The 19,495-nt window shown below is 41.7% G+C and overlaps 1 protein-coding gene across 8 annotated transcripts in view; it reads left to right on the forward strand.

Annotated features, from left to right (window-relative positions):
* The window catches only part of ITPR2 (inositol 1,4,5-trisphosphate receptor type 2), a 243,926-nt gene that overhangs the window by 195,744 nt on the left and 28,687 nt on the right, over positions 1-19,495 (forward strand). For all 8 annotated transcript variants that reach the window (XM_038154646.1, XM_038154647.1, XM_038154648.1 and 5 more), the window contains 7 exons: positions 1,876-1,983; positions 3,511-3,703; positions 6,692-6,817; positions 9,852-10,027; positions 11,354-11,518; positions 13,584-13,779; positions 15,874-15,966. In XM_038154646.1, coding sequence (XP_038010574.1) covers positions 1,876-1,983; positions 3,511-3,703; positions 6,692-6,817; positions 9,852-10,027; positions 11,354-11,518; positions 13,584-13,779; positions 15,874-15,966 — 1,057 coding nt within the window. The remainder of the gene's footprint in view (positions 1-1,875; positions 1,984-3,510; positions 3,704-6,691; positions 6,818-9,851; positions 10,028-11,353; positions 11,519-13,583; positions 13,780-15,873; positions 15,967-19,495) is intronic.

Below are 19,495 nucleotides of genomic sequence, written 5' to 3' on the forward strand. Positions count from 1 at the left end.
TTCATAAGTACAGAAGCAGAGGGACATCCAATAAAGCAGAAAGGCAAAAGTAATAACACTGTTGAAAGGGCATTTTTAAAACAGTAACTATCTTGTTTCTAATGGCTTATCTTCTTTCTCCATGATTCTAGAGCATGTATTGAGAGGCATGCAAGGACCTCTAGGAGATGAATTGAAGTTGTCTTGCTAAGCAGTTGTGGTCATGCTGCAAAAGCTGCTGGTTGGATCAGATTATTTGGCTTGTGTGAAGGGGAAGAACTTGTCAGATATTCTTAAAGAACCTTTTTAGTCTCAAAAATAATAGGTAAAGACACTGATGTATTTGCTAGATAGAGTAAAAATGTAACTCTTCAGGACAGACATCTACTACTGATGGAAAGAATATTCCTCTGCAGTTAACCCCCCTTGTCATTTCTTTGCTGGTCTCCCTGAATATCTGCTCATGACACGTATATAAAATGCTGATGTTGTGTCACATTGGCTCGGGCTGTGCTGTCAGGACCAAACAGACTTCTGTCCCCAAGGAAGTTGCTGGAAGCACATTTATTCTTCCTGAATATCTCTTTCTGATATTCTCTTACTTTTGGATGTTCCATTTTTTATTCATCTTTATTTAATAACTTTGTATTGAGATCCAGAAAAAAATCTGTTTCGATCAGGAGATTCTAGTGAACTTCAGTAAATGGACTAAATTGTATATGTACCTCTCCCCTGCCTTTTTGTTAAAAAAAAGGGAGATAATGAGACATGCAAATTCCAGATGAGAGAGATCATGTGCTGGTTAGATTATTACAGTATCTGTTTGGATCCACTGTTACTTTTAGACTTAATTCCTGTCAGGCTTTTTGTAGCTGTGCAATTATTTTATAATTCCTCACCAGGCTGTGCTATTTCATGTAGCACAATCCCAGCCCACCTGTAGTGATCATCACTTCAAAGCCCTGGTTCCTGTGGTCATTTTGAGTGTGTGCCTGCCTCATTTCTAAAGGTCTGTTGTGGTAATGTCAGCTGTGATGTTTCAGCCCTGGATCACATCTGCGAGGTGGCTTTTCCTCTCTCTCCTGCTGCAGTTTTTCCCATCTTTAAAACACGTGAAATGGCTCAGTATTCTGGATGGAAACCACTTGCTACGATGTAGGGAAAATTGAATTTTTAGTAATTTCCTTATGCCTTATGATTAGGTCTTTGTTTCTCACTCATCTACAGGAGATCATGAATGCATTTGCCAACACCTTTATTTTTAAATTTTGTACAGAAATGGAGCATTTAAAATATCTACTGCTCAACATATAACAGATTTATTTCATCAGTCATGTGAAGTGTATAATTTTTAAAAGTTTATAGAATATACATATATGTGTGTATGTGTGTATGTATCTATTTGCTGTGTTTATAAACTGTACAGTTAAGGATGTGTGTGCCTGGCACTATAGTCCAGCTCCCTCAGAAATAGTTACAGCCCTGGAATACCAACCTACAACCTAGTTTAGCCATTTGAAGTCACCGAGAAAATGTAATTGTAAATGTAATTTAGTATTCAGAGGTATGCAAATTTTATGTCTAAACTCAAGTGAAAAGAAGCATTCAGTCTAATTTTTTGGCATTTGTCAAAAGCCCTCCAAAAACCATCCAGGCTACAGACTAAGCTGCCTTTCATAAATCTCAACTGAAGACTTTATGGTGACTTCTTAAGACTAAATTATTTCTATTGTTCTCAAGTAATTACATTTTTGTTGTTATCTGTGGAAAGAGCCCCACTGGGATGAGCATGTAAGTATATGGGAATGGGGGGAAGGAGGATTTGTGTTAGTTAAGCGGAGATGAGAAAGCTGAAAACATAGCAGGACATAAATCAGATTTTTCTTCTTTTTCTAGTTGGCTTGTCACAATAAAACATTGCAACAGATGCTGAAGCCAGGGTCAGATCCAGATGAAGGAGATGAAGCCTTGAGGTTTTATGCCAAACATACGGCACAGATAGAGGTAAAGGATTGCTCTCCAGAAGATGGACTGTGAGACAAGTCTGCATTTTGCGTGTGGTGTATCTCCTCTTTTTAAGCTTTCAAACGGTGTGGGTTATTTTTGAGGAGAAGGTTGTATAATATGCTTTTGGCTTAGGAAGATAAAGGAATACGCCTATATTAGAAGTGGCTCCAAGCCATTGTTTCACAGTAGCTTTCCTGTGTGTTACCAAACATGTTTTGTTAGGGAAATAATGACTGTGGACAGGAGTCCATGAAGTCAAGAATCATCTTGTATGGTACATCACTCAAATAAATAATCATGAATTTCAAAGCCACTGATTCTGGCTGGTCAGATTAAAACTCTGGCTGGAGTACAAAGAGGTTTTGAAGTGGTGTAGACATTCAATATGGCTTTTGTTTAAAATACCAAGGCTTGGCCTGCTTCAGCAGTTCTGTTCTCTATTTTAAACTTTACACCTGCCATGGGTTGGACTTAGATAGAGGTCCACAGAGGTATCCCACCACAGAATGGGTGGAAGATCCATGGCCTTGGTCGTCCAGAGGGCAGCTCAGTGCTTCCGTTAATGTATTTTAATACTTTGGCTGCTGCTGAGATCTCTCTTAGCAATTATCAGCCAGTTTATCTGGGTAGCTTGTAAATTTAGGCATTAAATAAGCACTGTGGTCAACTTTTATGTGGCCAATAGCTTCTTCTAGAAAAGTGAAACTCAACCCAGCATTGCTGCTGTACAAAATAGATAACTGCTTGTCTTTGAAAGCAGTCCTAGACCTGTTCAGTGTTTCAGATATTATCTCCCCTATATTAACGTATCTCATTTGTTTGATTTGAAATTCAAATAGTGGTGTTTTTTAATTTTCACCAGTGGCTGCACGGAGGCATGGTTATAGGAGTCTAAAAGGATTTTCAACCCATTTCTGTATTTTTAGTAATGCAGAGTCAACGCTCAGAATGGGGAAGCAATTTTGATGGCATCTCTCAGTGTGGTGAGATAAAATAAAGTCTAGCTTGCTCACCGGTAGCTTGGTAGGTGCTGAAATGCAAACAATTCAAAACCTTGGGTTTTGTCAAGTAAAAAGATAAAGGCTGACAAGATATGGGTGCTGCCCGAGTGATATTTTTGCATGTTCCCCTTTACAATTTATCCCATCATAGAAATAGATTCAAGATGAGAAAAGCATTTTGTAATCAGAGCAGAATGCTCCTGAACTTCTCCACTTTCTACTGGGTCAGATTTGTTTGAATTTGCTGACAAACTGAAGCATTCTGAATTACACATTTTTTATATTTGGCAAAGTCTGAACCTAGGTTTTTCTTGAGACTTATATTTGCCACCTTATTCAGGCAGGCTTTTGAAAATAAAACCGGCTTTACTCTGTTTTGGGATTGATTGGTCCAACTTTATTTTAATGTTCAAATAATTAATGCATTCATTTGTAAATAAAAGGGGAGCGGTGAACAAGAAAAGATATGACAAAATGATTGGATAATCACTGACTCTGGCAAAAATGTGCATTTTATTGACAGATTGTTCGCCACGATAGAACAATGGAAAAGATTGTCTTTCCTGTCCCCAATATTTGTGAATTCCTCACTCGGGAATCCAAAAGTCGGGTGTTCAATACAACAGAGAGAGATGAACAAGGAAGCAAAGTCAATGACTTTTTCCAGCAGACTGAGGATCTGTACAATGAGATGAAATGGCAAAAGAAAATTAGAAGTAAGTACTGTAATTTGAAAAAAATAGCTTCATTATGCTAAAACCTTGCTTTTAAACCTTCAAATACTTTCATTTTAATGATACACTGTTCTCTGTTCACTCTGACACTACAACAGGCAAAACTGTTCTGGGCTTGATAGTATAGGTCTGCTGAGACACTTGCATGCCACCATAAAAGAAGTGTAATATGGAGCAGTTATTAATGTGTTCAAGATGATGTTTTGGACTCCAAAAGTTAAACTGAGGGGTGGAAGAACTGGGTGTAGTTCTACTAGTCTTGATCGTGTTGTACCTAATTAAACCAAGGCCCCTAATATTTAACAAAAACATGTGTAGCTGCATATTTGAGGTTTGCAGATTCCTGAAAGGCCATTAAAAGACTCGTAAATGTCTGTCACTTAAAAACGTCTCTCACCAGAACCTCAGCTGCTTTAAATCTGCCCAGCTCCCATGGAGTCAGTCCCCCTCTGCAGTCCACATCAGCCTGGCATGACTGGGCTGCAGGGTGTCCCAGTTTGCACATATTGGTGCATGTCCCATGGTACTGGGGAGGCACGTGTGTGGCCTTGAGCTGCTTGGTCAAGATCATGGGGGAGAGGTCAAAGTAGGGCCACCAAGAGGAGGGGCAGGGAAGCCCCACCAGATACCCTGAATGCCTTTAGCTCCCTGGTGGGCAGTACAGCTGCTGGCCCTTGGCAGGAATGGGGTTATTGCCAATGTGCCTGGATCAGGAGGCTTCTGCCAACTCAGCCACTGTCAACTCTGCCCTTGGCTTTTGGAACAGAAAGTTGTATTTTATATCATAGAATCACAGAATGGTTTTGGTTGGGAGGGACCTTAAAGATCACACAGTTCTACCCCCCCTGCCATGGGCAGGGACATCTGCCACTATCCCAGCTTGCTCAGAGCCCCATCCAGCCTGGCCTTGGACACTGCCAGGGATGGGGCAGCCACAGCTGCTCTGGGCAACCTGTGCCAGGACCTCACCACCTTGGCAGGGCAGAATTTCTATCTAATATCCAATCTAAACCTACCCTTAGTTTGAAGCCATTGCCCCTTGTCCTGTCACTCCAGGCCCTTGTCAAGAGTCTCTCTCCATCATTCCTGAAGGCTCCCTTCAGGCACTGGAATGCTGTAATTAGTCACCCCAAAGCCTTCTCTTTTCCAGGCTGAACATATATAAAAATGGCTTAAAGGCACTGCTAAAATGCAGATGCTCTTGGAGTGTCACACATCATCTGCTCACAGCAATTGATCAGGAAAGAAGGAAGGAATAGGGTCTAGAGCAGCAGGATAGTCAGAGCAATGTGGGAGCTTCCTGAATGTGATGGAAACATGGATGTTATTGTAATTTCTTATATGCCAGTTCTCAGGCTTTTATTTTCAGCAGCAGCAAGTCTTCAGTGTAAACCCCATCTACCCAATTCTGCTTCTCTTGGTTGCACCCTAAAAACTTAGTAGTGACAAACTGACCAGAATAGAAGTTGAAAAACACATGACTCCAGAATCTGCAGAATATTTGGGAATAAAAATCATTGTATTGTAGAAAAATTACTTCAGTAAAAAAAAGTAAAAAATCATATCTGAGGGTTTTGCATTAGGAACACAAATAAAAGAGCCAACTCCACAATTAGATAGACCAGACCTGGCTAATGCTATAAACAAAGAAAATGGGTTTATTTTTATTCAGAGCAGAAATTTCTCAATTCACTTTATCAGTGGAATAGCCCACAAATCTCTGTGTTGGGGTTTTCTTTTATTATTTGAAAAGATAATTCAGGTTGAAGCTGGGTTCATTCTAACCAAGTGTCTGTTAGCATGAAGTCTGTGCTGCTTAAATTGACAGATGCCATTTTTGCAGTGGCTCCAAATGCTTAAATCTCAGCAGTCAGCAGCACAAGGTTATCACAGTGAAATCTGAATATTTATCTAATTGCTATTAAAGACTATTTGGCCTAAAGCCTGAGGCAGTCGTATGCAGTTGAAGGAATCTGCTGTTTATAAAAACTTTGCTGGGTGCTCTGCATACTTGCAGGAAGTTTTCAGCACTTTAAAATCTAGTTACTAGGGATGTATCATGTGTGAAACCTCTCTGACCAGAGATGTTTTTACACTGTTGCACATAGGATCTTGTTTCAAATGTTCATTTAAACTATTGTAGTGCATTAATACGTATGAAGTGCTTGGCTGAATCTTAGCACCCTCTGATCTTGTTCCTGACCTTCTCGCTGAACCATGTATGTGACTCTGGACACAAAACCCTGTTTTGCCCCTTTTTAGTCTTTTCTAGCTAGGCTGTAGGTTCTTTGGGATATGGACTATTTCTGTGTGTTTGTACAACTTTTCTCACATGGAAATCATGGCTTATTTGAGTCCTTTTAAGTAGGAGTACAGAGCTGTTTGTCTGCAGGTGACAATGGACTTCTGAGCATTATGCAGGAGATAGTCAGCTTTTCTAGAAACAAAACCCAGGCAGACCAAATTTTGCCTTCTTCCCAAGCAGATCAAAATGGTTTTAGTTTGACAGAGGGGGGGGAAAACACTGCAGTTGTGAAACTATGCCTATTCCATGGTTCTTTGCCTATGTCATTGGTGTACTTGGTCCAAATAGGTCATCTGGATGATACATTCTGGGTGTTCTGCTTGACTGGCATTCAGAGTGCTAAAATCTATTTGTTTGCTTGATTTTATGTCCCCATGCACAGAAGCTGCAGATTCAGACACAGATGACTCCCTTGCAAAATATCCAGACCTAAAAATTTTACCTGAGGCAAAACTCCAGTATATAATAAACTGTATTGTGATCTTTGGATTAAAAGCTCTGCTTGAAACTTCGTTTTATGGCAAACTTATGTTTAATGTTTGTCTTTTTTAGTTAAAGATCTGCACATTTTCTACATTAATCTGTATTTAATTCCCTTGGGGCGATTGGTAATTGAGTTTCTGCTTGCTTTCAGCTTATTGATTGCTGCTTTTCTCCCTTTCTAGATAATCCAGCCCTCTTTTGGTTCTCCAGACACATCTCTCTCTGGGGGAGCATTTCCTTCAACCTTGCTGTATTCATCAATTTAGCAGTTGCTCTGTTCTACCCTTTTGGAGATGATGGAGATGAAGGCAAGTAGAGTTTGGTCTTATTTTTTGTTTTAATTTTATATGCTTTCATTTCTAATGTAACAAATAAAGCTGCATTTTCAGGTGCAGTCATATCTGGAAGCCCTTTAGTGTCTCCTAAGTAGGTACCAGATGTTGTCTGAAATGTGGTGGTTGATCTGTGTGTCACGTGGCCCACACAATGCAGAGCAGAATGGACAGAACATAAGCTGGAGATTATCTAGATGATCTCAGCTAATTGTTTTATATTGCCATATTGCAGTGTCCTACTGCACACATTTAGCTGCAGATTCTGAACTGAAGAAAGATTCCTGGCAGCAGAGTGACAGAGATTCCTTAAGGCTGACCAAATTGAATTATTTGCAGTCTTGAAAACATATGAAAGAGAATTATTTGAAAACTAGCTTGTTGGCTTTTGATTGTATTGTTTATTGGGATAAAAGGGCATAACTTTTGCAGAGGAGAAATGCATTATGTAAAAATACTCTTAAAACTTATGATTCTGTCTCTTCTTCATCCCATGTCACAGGAAATATTTAATGAAGTTTTTTATTTGCTATAAATGCAGCAGACTAGCAGGAGGCCTCTTTGAAGCCCAAACAAGCTTCATTGGGATAAAGGACACTAGATAGTTTAGAATACTGGTAATGGGAGCAGAGCCATTCACCTCTGGGCCTTTGATTTTGTGGCCAGTCAGTAATGTGACTGAAAGTCACCTCTGTCTGATGGCATGTGAACTGGGCTGATGGAAGCAGTCCAGCTTCTAGTAGATACATGTGCTTTTCACAAACACCACAGCTGGCACCAGCAAACATTCCTGCTGGCTGGTGGAACAGAAAGGTAGCAGATTAAAATATATTGGCATGGGGACCACGCTGCCCTCACAGCCCACGGGGTGGTCTCTGCAGGTCACAGCTCAGGCAGCTCCACAGCCTCGTGGAGTGAGGCAAAGTTTGCAGGGCTGTGCCCTGGAGAAGGGAAGCATCTTGTGCTTTGTAAACTGGGGAGTCATTCAGAGCATGTTAGAGCCCACGGAAGATGAGAGGAGAAGTAAAGGGTTAAAAATAAACTTTTTAAGCTACTAAATTTTAGCTAATCTATACTCATGGAAATCCTCTAGTCTGCAATCGGTAGGTGTTAATACTTATTCTGAACTGCAGATTTATATGGCATTAGTTTAAGTGGCCCCAGTAATCCAGTGACAGTGCATTTCAGGATTCCAGCTCCTGGTGTTTGTAAAGCCAAAGCGACTCCTGAGCAATAAGGAATAGGTGTGGCCAAATTGGATTAGCAGGTCATGAGGCAGCCTCCTTACTTCCAACCTCCCTCTCCACCAAAGCCTGGTCCAACAGCTGGAGTTTGTCTCCCATTTTTCCCATTCACCCTGTGTAAATCCACCCCTGTTCACCTGTCTGAGGTGCCTAGCCTGATCTGATCATCCCAAAATGCTGCCTTTTAGTAGGTACTTGCAGTTCTTATGTAATAGGACATAGGCAAATCTGCTCCAGCTGAAGGCCATTTCTGAAGGGAGCCTAAAAGAAAGAAAGGAGACAAGAGCACGTGGTGACAGGACAAGGGGGCATGACTTCAAGCTGACAGAGAGAAGGTTTAGTTTAGATATTAGGAAAAAACTATTCCCTGGGAGGGTGCTGAGGCCCTGGCACAGGTTGCCCAGAGAAGCTGTGGCTGTGCCATCCCTGGCAGTGTCCAAGGCCAGGTTGGATGGGGCTCTGAGCAAGCTGGGATAGTGGAAGATGTCCTTGTCCATGGCAGGGAGAATGGAAATTGATGATCTTTGAAGTCCCTTCCAACCCAAACCATGATTCTGTGAAAACTCCTTGCCTCCAGGGTGCCCGTCTGCACATGGTACTGGTGTGGGTCCTGCAACGTGAAATTGCTGGACCTGGAGTAGGGAAGAAGGAAAACTGGTTTGTGAAAGAACCACAGAGAACTTTGGCCTTGCCTTTCAGATGGGTTTGAAAGTAATTTTTTTAGGATCCATTAAAAGTTTCCAAATCTTGGCAAAGAAGTTCTCTGATAGAGCTGACCTTGAACCTCCCATCAGGGATAGAAACACTCCTGAACTTTGGAAAAGTTCAGATGCCATCTGAATGTTGAGGCTAGGGGCCTCGTCTCATTGTTTGCTAATCCCAGTAATGCTGCTCAGCTGTGTATCTGTTGCCAAAGAGATTCCTATTGTGAGTCTAGCTAAATTTTCTATTCCCTTCTCCCCTGTCACTGACCTCTCAGTTCATCCCATAACAATAGAAGTCAGTGTACAAGTGTGACAGTGCCCTGAGATCTGAATGTGCTTTTTATATCACAGCAGCATGGTGTGTTTCCAGAGCTTTAAGCAGAGGGGAGAGGGAAAACAGGGGCATCGCTCAGAGCTCGGGGAGCGCCTGGAGCCAGCATCGTGCAGAGCAGCAGGGAGTGGCAGTGCGGGCGGCGGGTCCCGGGCCCCGCTGCCTGCCCGGGAGCCGAGCGCAGCCGCTCAGCGCTGCGGGCCCCGCAGCTGCTGCCTGGCCCTGCCCCCGCTGATCCCGCTGTGCCCAGCGCTCCGCTCCCGTGCGGAACAGCCGCGGCCCTTCGGGAGGGAGCTGCTTTTTCGGGAGCCGCGGCTGGAAACGTGGCACTGCAGCGCGCTGCCACTTGCTGTGCTGCCCCCAGGACCGGCTATTTCTGTAGCTGAGCAATCATGGAATCAGACCGGAGGGGCCCTAATGATCCCTGCAGAAGGGAGCTGATTAGTGGCTTGCTGCAGGAGAAGGGTATACTGTTCCTCTCTGAGCACTCCCTGGATTTTAATGGAAATTTCATTAGCCGCTCACATTATTACCTGTGCAAAAAGCAACAATACTCTGAGAATAATAGCTCCTGCTGCAATTAGGACAAGCCGTGGTCAGCAGTTGTGATGCGTGAATCACGCTTTTGTTAGCTCTGCTGGCAAAGGAATTGATCTTTTGGATCCGTTTCTTGGTGAAAAATGGAGTCTCCAAAGATGCCTTTCTCAAATCTCCCTTTCTCCTCCGCACAGGCACGCTCTCACCATTGTTTTCCGTGCTCCTCTGGATAGCAGTGGCGTTTTGCACAGCAATGCTGTTTTTCATCTCCAAGCCTGTTGGCATTCGACCCTTTTTGGTGTCCGTTATTCTCAGGTCAATATATACTATAGGGCTCGGTCCTACCTTGATACTCCTTGGTGCTGCTAATGTAAGTACTTCAAAACCAACCAGAATTTCCCTTTCAGCAGAAGGAAAGATATTAAGGGTCTTCTATTAAAAAACTCATTTGATTAGAGCTGTGCAAAAACTTCTTTTTCTGGTTCATTGTTTAAGCCAAAAAATAAATAATTTCCAGTCATCCGGAAACAGCAGTGTCAGCGAAGTGGGAAACTAAGAAAAAAGTTGGTTTAGTTTTGTGCATATGCAAATATTTTAAAAACAAAAACAACATGAAATTTAAAGAAATATTGCTGCATAAGGGCAATAAAATCTACAGTTTCTCATGTTAAAAGAATAATTTTCTCTACCAATACTCTCAGCACTGTTGACCCAAATTTGTGAAATGTTTCTGAGACCTTAAATATCTTTTTAGGAAGAAAAGGGTTTTCAAAATTAAAAATTCTCTCAGCCCTTTGACAGATCTCTTAACTTATCTCTTAATTTAGTCATGAATAAGTCTGCATGCTTACTGAGCTTGGTAAGATACACAGTCATGCTCACAAGTCATCTATTTAAATTTCTGCCTGACTGCTACAGCTGTAATTCACCCCAACATGAAGTATTGGTCTGTTTGCCACCAGTTCTGTATGTGAGAATTTCACATACTGAAAAATACCCAGACATGTAGTCAAAGGTAAAGGCAAGTAAGCAACACTTCCCCATGTCAAATCTGGGAGCAAAGGAGTCGTGTTGAGTCCTCATTCCTTGTCCTGGATTGCCAGAGAGATGAGGTGAGACCCTTTCCTGTTCACTGCTGCACATGTGCAGGCAAAGCTTGGGAGCCATGGAGAATCTGATGCTGTTGTTTAAATGCTATGCTTCAAAAATTTCCTCCATTCTGAGGGGTTTTTTTAGGGATTTTAAGTTGAAGAACACGATCTGAAGGAAATAGATCTCACCCCCCCCTCCTCCTTCCCCCACCCCCCCCTCACTTTCTGTTGTGTTACTATTGTTCTCTTGGTAGTAGCATACCTAGCTGCTCTTACATAGTCTTGGGTCTAAACTCAAAATTGTTGGGAGTTCACTCTCTTGGATTTTAATGCCTTGTGACATTAATCCTGTCCACCTATTCACTAATATTATAGGAATAAATCACAATGTGATGAAGCACAGTGCAGTGTTGGAGAGGTGATGTATTTCCACTCACCCTCATGGGCTCATTCCCAGTGTGCTGTCAGAGCTGGATTTCCCTCACCTCACTCCAGCTATCTAAAGCTTGTGCATTTAGTCAAACCAACCTATTTAGACAGCAACCCAAACAATAAATACCAGGATTTTTCTGAGGCATAAATCTAGCCTTTGTTACCCCCTGCAGCTCTGTAACAAAATTGTGTTCCTGGTGAGCTTTGTTGGGAACCGTGGGACCTTCACCCGTGGCTACAGAGCGGTCATCATGGACATGGCTTTTCTCTACCACGTGGCTTATGTCCTTGTCTGCATGCTGGGCCTCTGTGTGCACGAGTTCTTCTACAGCTTCCTGGTAAGTGGGTGCTGCTGTGGAGGGGAAAACTTTGCAAAAATAGAAAATACCGTTACCCGTGCAGCTGTCTTCAATTTCTTCCTGACAATCAAGCCAAATCATGTGTATTTTTAGCATGCTGTTGTGTCGCTGCCCCTTAGGAGCTGCTGTTTTTATTAGAACCTGTTTCTGTTGGGACTTATTTTATCTGTTTCAGAGCTGAAAGTTTGCTCCTTTCTCCTCAGACAACCATCACCCAGCCCACTCCTTTTCCCCAGCTTTCTCTATATTCTGTGTCCACTGTTCCTGTGTCTTCTGTCAGTCCTAAAATTTTGGGGGCAGTTGTCCAGGGCTGTGTGCATCATACCTGTACCAAAGGATCCCATTCCTCATCCCCAATACATTTTTAACAAATTACATGGGAATGGGGATGGCATACCTTTGGTGTAGCAGGAAGATTCATAATTTGAAATGTATCCCACTTTATTTTCTTTTGTTGCCATTACCCAGATGGAATGCCTTTTAATAATGTGGCACAGGTGCAGTGAAAATGAATCACACAAAATTATGCTAAACTCCACTAACTGCTCCCTTCATGCTGAGTAGCAGTAAAAGTTATTTCACTGCTCTTGTTTGCTAATCATTTTGCTCTATAGTGGAACATGTGAAACTTGTAGGGACACTGACTAAATTGTGGTCATTACATTTCCTGTTGTATTTTTTCTCAGCTTCTTGAATAGTGGTGAACTCTCAGCATTTCAAAGATGTGTTAAGCACACTAAAATTTTCAGGAGTTCAGTGCTAACTCAGGAAGAGCTTCTGTTGAAGTCAGACTTACCAGATTTTGACATTAAAGTCTGCTTCAAAGTTTGGGCAGATTTCTAAGGAGCCAAGGTTGTGGCTGTAGCTTCAGGACGCTCTTGAAATGGATGTAACTCTCCTGCTTAAACAATGCACAAATTTTTTGGTGTTCTTTCAGTGAGTTAGGTGATCTCTGTCTTAAAGTACTTTGCAAAATGTCAAGTAGCTTAAGAAACATTTTATGTGCTTACTTTTTTTCAGTGACTGCTATTGACCAATGTTCATGATTCATGGACATTATCCACATACTCAGGTTGCTTCCAGGTGTTCATTTAGTAGTGGATGTAGTATAAACTCTGATAATTGTTCATAATTGTCTCCCCTCTTCCTTTATTATTGATCCTTTTACAAGGTTTTCGATTTCAGATCTTATAAATTGTGGCTAATACCTTCTTCTGTGGAGCATTTGGATAAATCATAGTGTGTCACTTTATATCTGTAATCTGAGTGTTTTGAAGTAGAAGTACATACGTAGATAAGGTCCAAAGCACTATAGAACATCAAGAAAATTGTAGGAGAAAAAAAAAAAAAAAGTTAAAGGTTCTTGTAAAGCTCCTGTCACGTTTAATTGCTGGTTTAAGCTTTTGACACTTAAAGCAATATTATCTTAATATATAGTTTTCTTTAAAGTTAAATACCAGAAAACCATATAGTGCAGGGTAGAGAAGAATAGAAGTTTCTAGTCTTATACAAACAGTGACATGAATTTAACTTTGTCCTAAGAAGAGGTGGCCCCAATCCTTGTCCGTGTGACATTTACATGATGCCATGAGCTCCAAGAAAGTTTACAAATATGTAGTCTCTTACATGTATGAGTGTATTTTTGAATTGCAGCCTGTGCATGTTTGTCAGATAAGAGATAACATGAAAAATCACTTCGTAGATATAGATCCATAGTGTGAAGACACTGTTTAAATTTTAATCTAGCCTGGTTTTAAACATGGGTGAACAACAGATCTTGATTGTAGGCGTTGTCCATCTCTGAATCAGGCTCAAATATATTTTGTGGATTTTGCTATTATTAATTTTTAAATTTAAAGTTCTGTGCTAGATTTCCTCCTCCATAAGCATGACCAGCTCCCACTGAGATCAATGTGAGTTTATGAAGCTGAGAATTTAGAACATGGCTCGATGCATGTTTCAATAGTTCAGATTGTTTTTCTATGTAGCGTCTATAAATTGCCTCATTTATATTCATTTTTCCTCTATTCTCTGCCTTCCTCAGCTGTTTGATCTGGTGTACAGGGAGGAGACATTGCTAAATGTGATAAAAAGTGTTACCCGGAATGGCCGTTCAATTATCCTCACTGCAGTGCTTGCTCTCATCCTGGTTTATCTCTTCTCCATCATTGGCTTCCTCTTCCTGAAAGATGACTTTATCATGGAGGTTGACAGGTTGAAAATCAAGACCCCTGCTGCAGGTATTGTTTTGTATATTAAAATACGCTTCCAACGTATCCCTTTTTCTGTCTGCCTAATCTAACTTTTCATCTAAGGGCATGAAACTTCTTTATTTGTGCCTGCGTGAGAGCAGAACTAATTCCATATACCTTAGAACTCAATTAAATCTCTGTGTAAAATTTAATGTGTATAGGATTGTTTTAGTCTGGGCTTATTTGTTGAAATGCTAAAATCTAACACATTTGATTTATTATGCTTGCTTCCCAAACTCATGATAACATTAAAAAAAAATAATCTGTATTTCCTAAGTATCTTCCTAAGTGAAAAGCAGCTCCAAGTGGATTGTGTTGGTTCCCATCCCACCTTAAAAGCAGCTCATAGTAATTTCTGCGTACTGTATGAGGCATGTGATCTTAACACGTTCATTAACTGTATTCAGTTCATTGCTTTTTAAGCTTCATCCAGCAGAAATTTATTACAGAATTCACATTTCTACTGATAGGAGCATCTTTTAAATTCAGTGTGTATTTCATGATTGTCATCGTTAGTCAGTAAAGTCATGGGAAGGTTTGGAACCAGTATTAAAAAGGCCAGGATTTCAGCTTTCTGGAATGAGAGAGTTTAGCAAAGTGAATAGAGAGTTACAAACTTGCTTTGCTAGAAAAGAGCCAGGTCTGGTCTGTTGAGAGCTTTGTGTGTGCTGCCAACCAGCCTGCTGGGAGCATGGGCAGGGGAGTAACAACTGGCTGCAGAGAAATACTTGAGAATAGCTGCTGATTAAATTCCTTGAGGCACGATTTTCCCAAATGCTGAGCTCTTCAGACCAGTACACAAGCACAGAACTGGCGGAACCCAGCCAGGGCTGTGTGCACTCAGTGTTTGCCAGTCTTTCCCTGAAGTTGTTTTTTCAGGATTTAAAGCTCACAAACAAGGCAAAGGTCATTCAAGACTCATGGGCCTGGCGTACTTCTGCAGCTGGTTCAAAACCATATGAAAAAAAAGGAACCTGACAGATTTCTTTAACATACTGTGATTTTTTAATTTTTTTTTTTTTTTTTTAGTTTTCTGCCACTGATCATCCATTAGGGGCTAAATTGGCTTATATTTGACTTACCATTTATTTTTGGGACAGAACTTAGGGTATGAAGTTTCACTCTGAAAGGTAGTTGTGACAATCTTAATAAAACAGGCTACACACAGCTCTGGTCTGATCCAGGGCAGCAGCTCCTGTGTGTTTGTGTTGCTTCTGTTGAGTTCTTGGCAGATTTTTGTGGTGTGGGTATGTTCTTGCTGGCTTCAAACATTGCCATTTCTGATCAAAAACTCATCAAGAAAATATGCTGACTCCATGTTGATGGAACATTATGCTTCCCAGGACAAGTGCTTTAAATTTTTTCTTTATAAAGTAGGAGAAAGAGTAAGTCAGAGTGCATGTTTTCTGCATTACACATACCGTCTTAGGCTGTTATTTTGTTCTATAGTTTTGCCTTCATTTTTTTTCTCCTTAAACCTTTTTGTATCTCTAATTTGAAATGCAGAAAATTGTTGAAGGTGCGCAAGAGAAAATTGGTTTGATAAAATCAAGCTGATGTACACATTTACCACTTTGGGAATGTTAAATTAGTGTTTTACACAAACCCATACGTATTTACAAATGAGTACCAAACTGTGTTATAATCCTTGAAAACCCTTAAATATTCTACATTCAGGATAACTGAATGTCAGCTTGGTGTCCTTCTTGTCAGCTTTTGTGAATAATTTATCTAATGGCTTTTAAAACTGACATTATTTTCATATCTGACAGTTGTTTCTTGCTTTGAATATATTTTGTGCTCACCAGAAGCAGCCGCATTTGATGTAGATTCATTAATTTCAGGAGATGAAATGGGAATAGCTGTGATATACAGTAAATATAAAACTGTGTTTTTGTTCCTTGTGATTGCTTTGAGCTGTTAAGGCAGAATCTTTCAAGGAAGGAGGAATTGCTGGTGTAATTTGTTCTGTTTTTACTTCCTAACTCTGCAACCCAGTGCTTCGCTTCTAGAAAATAATGATTTAAAACTTAACATCAATGTAGTGCCTGTCTTTTTGTCAACGTCCCGCTTTTTCCACAGGTATTGGTAAAGTTCCCACTACAACCCTGACATCAATGATGGGAGCCTGTGCAAAGGAGAACTGTTCCACAAGCATCCCAGCTCTTAACCCAGGTCAGTACAGAACTTTCCTCAGACTGATGATCACTTAGAGCCGATGGATCCCTGGAAATGTTCAAGGCCAGGCTGGATGGGACTTGGAGCACTTGGAGCAGCCTGGTCTAGTGGAAGGTGCCCCTACCCATGGCAGAGGGTTGGAATGAGATGATCTTTGAGGTCCCTTCCAACCCAGACCTGTGGTTCTGTGATTCTCTGATCTGTGTGTTGCTGTTACAGGGAATTCTGCTGGTGTGAGAAGTGACAATGATTCTTGTGAGTCAGAAGTGCTCAACTTCTGCAAGGCTTGGAGCTTAGTTGGCAGCTTTACTGTAAATGGGAGTACTTCCCACACCTGATTTCCAAATGCACTGACATTAATTTTGTTATTAAAAGAGCTTGCTGAATCATTATGCTTGAATGTACAGGTTGCTTCTTGCCAAGTGACTTAGCAGAGAGAAGCAGCTTGCTGCTTGTCTGCAGCATCCTCACCTGCACACACTGAGCTGCTGGTAGATCCAGTTAGGGCCACAGAAATTCATTTCCATGGCATAGCATATCTATCACCACACTTTTGTGTATTTTTTCTATATGTATCTGGGCCAAGGCTGTACTGTAGCCAGAAAACCTAAGAACCCAGATCCAGGCCCTCATGTCTGTCTGTCTCCCCCTCTTTCCATGGGGCACAGCCTAGTTGAGGTGGCTGGTGTTTCAGTGCAGGTCTTAAATTTGGTTTGATGTGTTGTGGCCTTTGCAGTGGAGGTGTGTACACAGTGGATGGTTTGCAGGCTCCAAGTATTTATTGCCACAGTTGCCTGTGGTTGCTGGGGGCTGAAAGTGAGGACATAAACGGTCCCTTACTGTGTGCCAGTATAATGTTGTTTCATAAGCTTTATTCTTCCACTAATTTTTGAGTTTTTAGGATCAAAGCCTTCAGGGAGAGGGCTATAAAAGCAGGCTTTTTCTCCCCAGCTGGTGTGTAAACAGGCCTCATAAACAAGGGAAGCTGTCTGGCTAGATAGAGAAAACAGTCTAAGAGCTATTGGCAAAGCTGCTGCATTCAAAGAGTAATCAATCAGTCAAAAAGACGCAGTATGGCTTTTGCCAAGCTCTTTAAATGATAGAAATCTCACATTTCTCATTGTTTGGGTACTGCTCCTTTAAAATGAAACCATAATGAAGGAGGGCTGTACAAAACATCTAAGTGCACTCTTACTTAATCTTGAAGAAATTTTATTTATCCTGTACCATTAAAACCTACCAACATTCAGCAAGAGCAGTTTTGCTCACCTTAGCCACCTGGTCATAAGAATTGTTCTACTTTCTGTCTTTTCCTGGGGCAGATTTCCCCTCTGGCAAAAGTGTGAGTGTGATGGAATGCAAAGGCATGAGGTCACCATCCCTGAAAGTGTTCAAAAGCTGTGGGGATAGGGAGCTTGGGATGTGGTTTAGTGGAGGACATGGCATGGTTGGGTGAGTGGTTGGACTCGGTCTCAGAGGTCTCTTCCAGCTTTAATGATTCTGTGAGATTTGGAGAGTTTCACATTGCAGCACCAGAGAAGTCCACAGCTGTGTGTGGGAGAGAGAAAATGTTCTCAGTGGCATCTCAGCTCCCGAGTGAGACAGGAATTACATTGCTTTTCAGATCAGATCAGCGCTGATCATTTCTTCTGATGGGACTCTGCGTCTTCCTTGAGTTTCACTGGTGGAGCCTGTGCCCAGTCATTGCTCTTACTGGTGAGGGAACTCCCTGGGGAGGCAGTGTGCTGTGCTCAGGGAGCCTCCCCTCTCTGCAGCCTGCTGCTCACTGCTGCTCTGGGCTGTCAGCATGAAAATACTTCATCTCATCTGCCTCAGAGTCTCCCTCTCTCCATTCCGAAGACATTTCCATATCACTTCAGTCTATGCCTGGTGAAGTGCCTGATCACTTAAAGGAACTTCACATCCTACAGTACATATGTCCTCAACCTCTGTAGCCCATAAAGACCTGTGCTAGAAAGGTGCAGAGATACCTATTTGTAAAATGGGACATTTCCAAATACTCATTCCACTGCCAGGCCTGGTCCTGCTCTGTGAGAGTTCTGCTGGATCCATGTGGGCATCTGATGTGCTTGTGTGGCCCAGGCAGCTGTGGGCCATCAGATGAGGATTTTTGAAGTAAATCTCCTTGTTAACCCGTGATTAGCATTGTGGGGCGGTCTTAGCACTTAACCTGTTTTGCCTGGGAATTAAATTTAATCAGAAGATGGCCTGCCTAATGCTGTCCAGATCCTCACAAGCCACTCTCCAGGGTGGAACTGCTTGCAAATAACACCCCCTGAACCCAAATTAATGTCAATATTGGGTCCTTAACAATAGTGCACTCTACAGATCCACTCCTTTCTTTCAAGCATGGGAATAGCTGGTGCCTAGAGGAGCTGAGCCTGTGCCGTGAATGCTGTTGAGCATTGAGAACAGGCAGCTGAGGCAGAACATGTGCCTGTAAGGTTGCCTGGCTCCCAGCTTGAAGGCAGCTCCACATCTGGGAGTGGAATAGAACAGCAGGAATGATGTCTGTACACTCCCCACAGCCTGCATTGCTGCGCTAGAGGTTTCTACCAACTTTGGGCTGTCTGGTTCTCTGACAAAGATCTTGTAACCTGAGCTTGCTTTTCTGGGAGCTTTTCTGGCTGGGATGCTGATGTTCTGTGTTGCAAGATGTGCAAGGTGATGCATCTTTTCTCTGAAGCCTGGCTTGCTCTGAATTAGCATCTCAGTGGACAGGGAGAGTTGGGTGTTATGACTGCTGATAGATAATTCCCTCTTCAATTCTCAGCCCTGGATTATCCTCTCTGTTCACCAGAATCTGATCATCTGCTGCTTCCAGCACCTGAGTCTGGTCTTCTGAACAGGGAAAATATTGTAGTTACCTAAAAGAAATAGAAGCTGTGGCTTTTTTTGAAGGCTCTTTATTTATTTTGTGGATGGTCTCCTTCTTGAGCAAGGCTAAAAGAAAAAAAAAAAAAACCAAAAAAAGATGCAATATTGCTTGAAAGGAGGGAATAATGGCAGGATACAGCAGCAAAGATTAGTTGGTATGAATAACATCCCTGTGCTAATAAAAAAATCTAGGTATGACAGGATAAAATAGGTTTCTTGTTTCAATCCTTTCAGTTTCAATATTTAGGCAGTTATTTTTAAATCCAGGATTATTTGTGGGAGTAATGTCTGTAATGACCATATAGCTTAACAGGGAAGTCTGTCCTGATGTCTGCTTTTACTTTTCTTTTTGCTCAAAGTTCCTTCAGCAGGGAGTTGTTTCTCATTTAAATTGCCTGTGGAGCAGAAGCAGTGGTGGCAAAACCAGCAGACACCAGCACTGTCCTGCCCATCCTAGCCAGGATACATGCACCACAATCTGGGAACCCAAATCCAAAATTAAATTTAAATCCAGATTATTTGTCTGCAGTGTGAGTGCTTGCAGTCAATTCAATTTATCAGTCTATCTCAGTGGCCCATATGTGGTGGTTTGGGGCTGTTAAATATGTGTTTCAGTCAACTCTCACAG

This window comes from Motacilla alba, chromosome 1A (genome assembly GCF_015832195.1).
Source record: "Motacilla alba alba isolate MOTALB_02 chromosome 1A, Motacilla_alba_V1.0_pri, whole genome shotgun sequence".
NCBI classification, from domain to species: domain Eukaryota; kingdom Metazoa; phylum Chordata; class Aves; order Passeriformes; family Motacillidae; genus Motacilla; species Motacilla alba.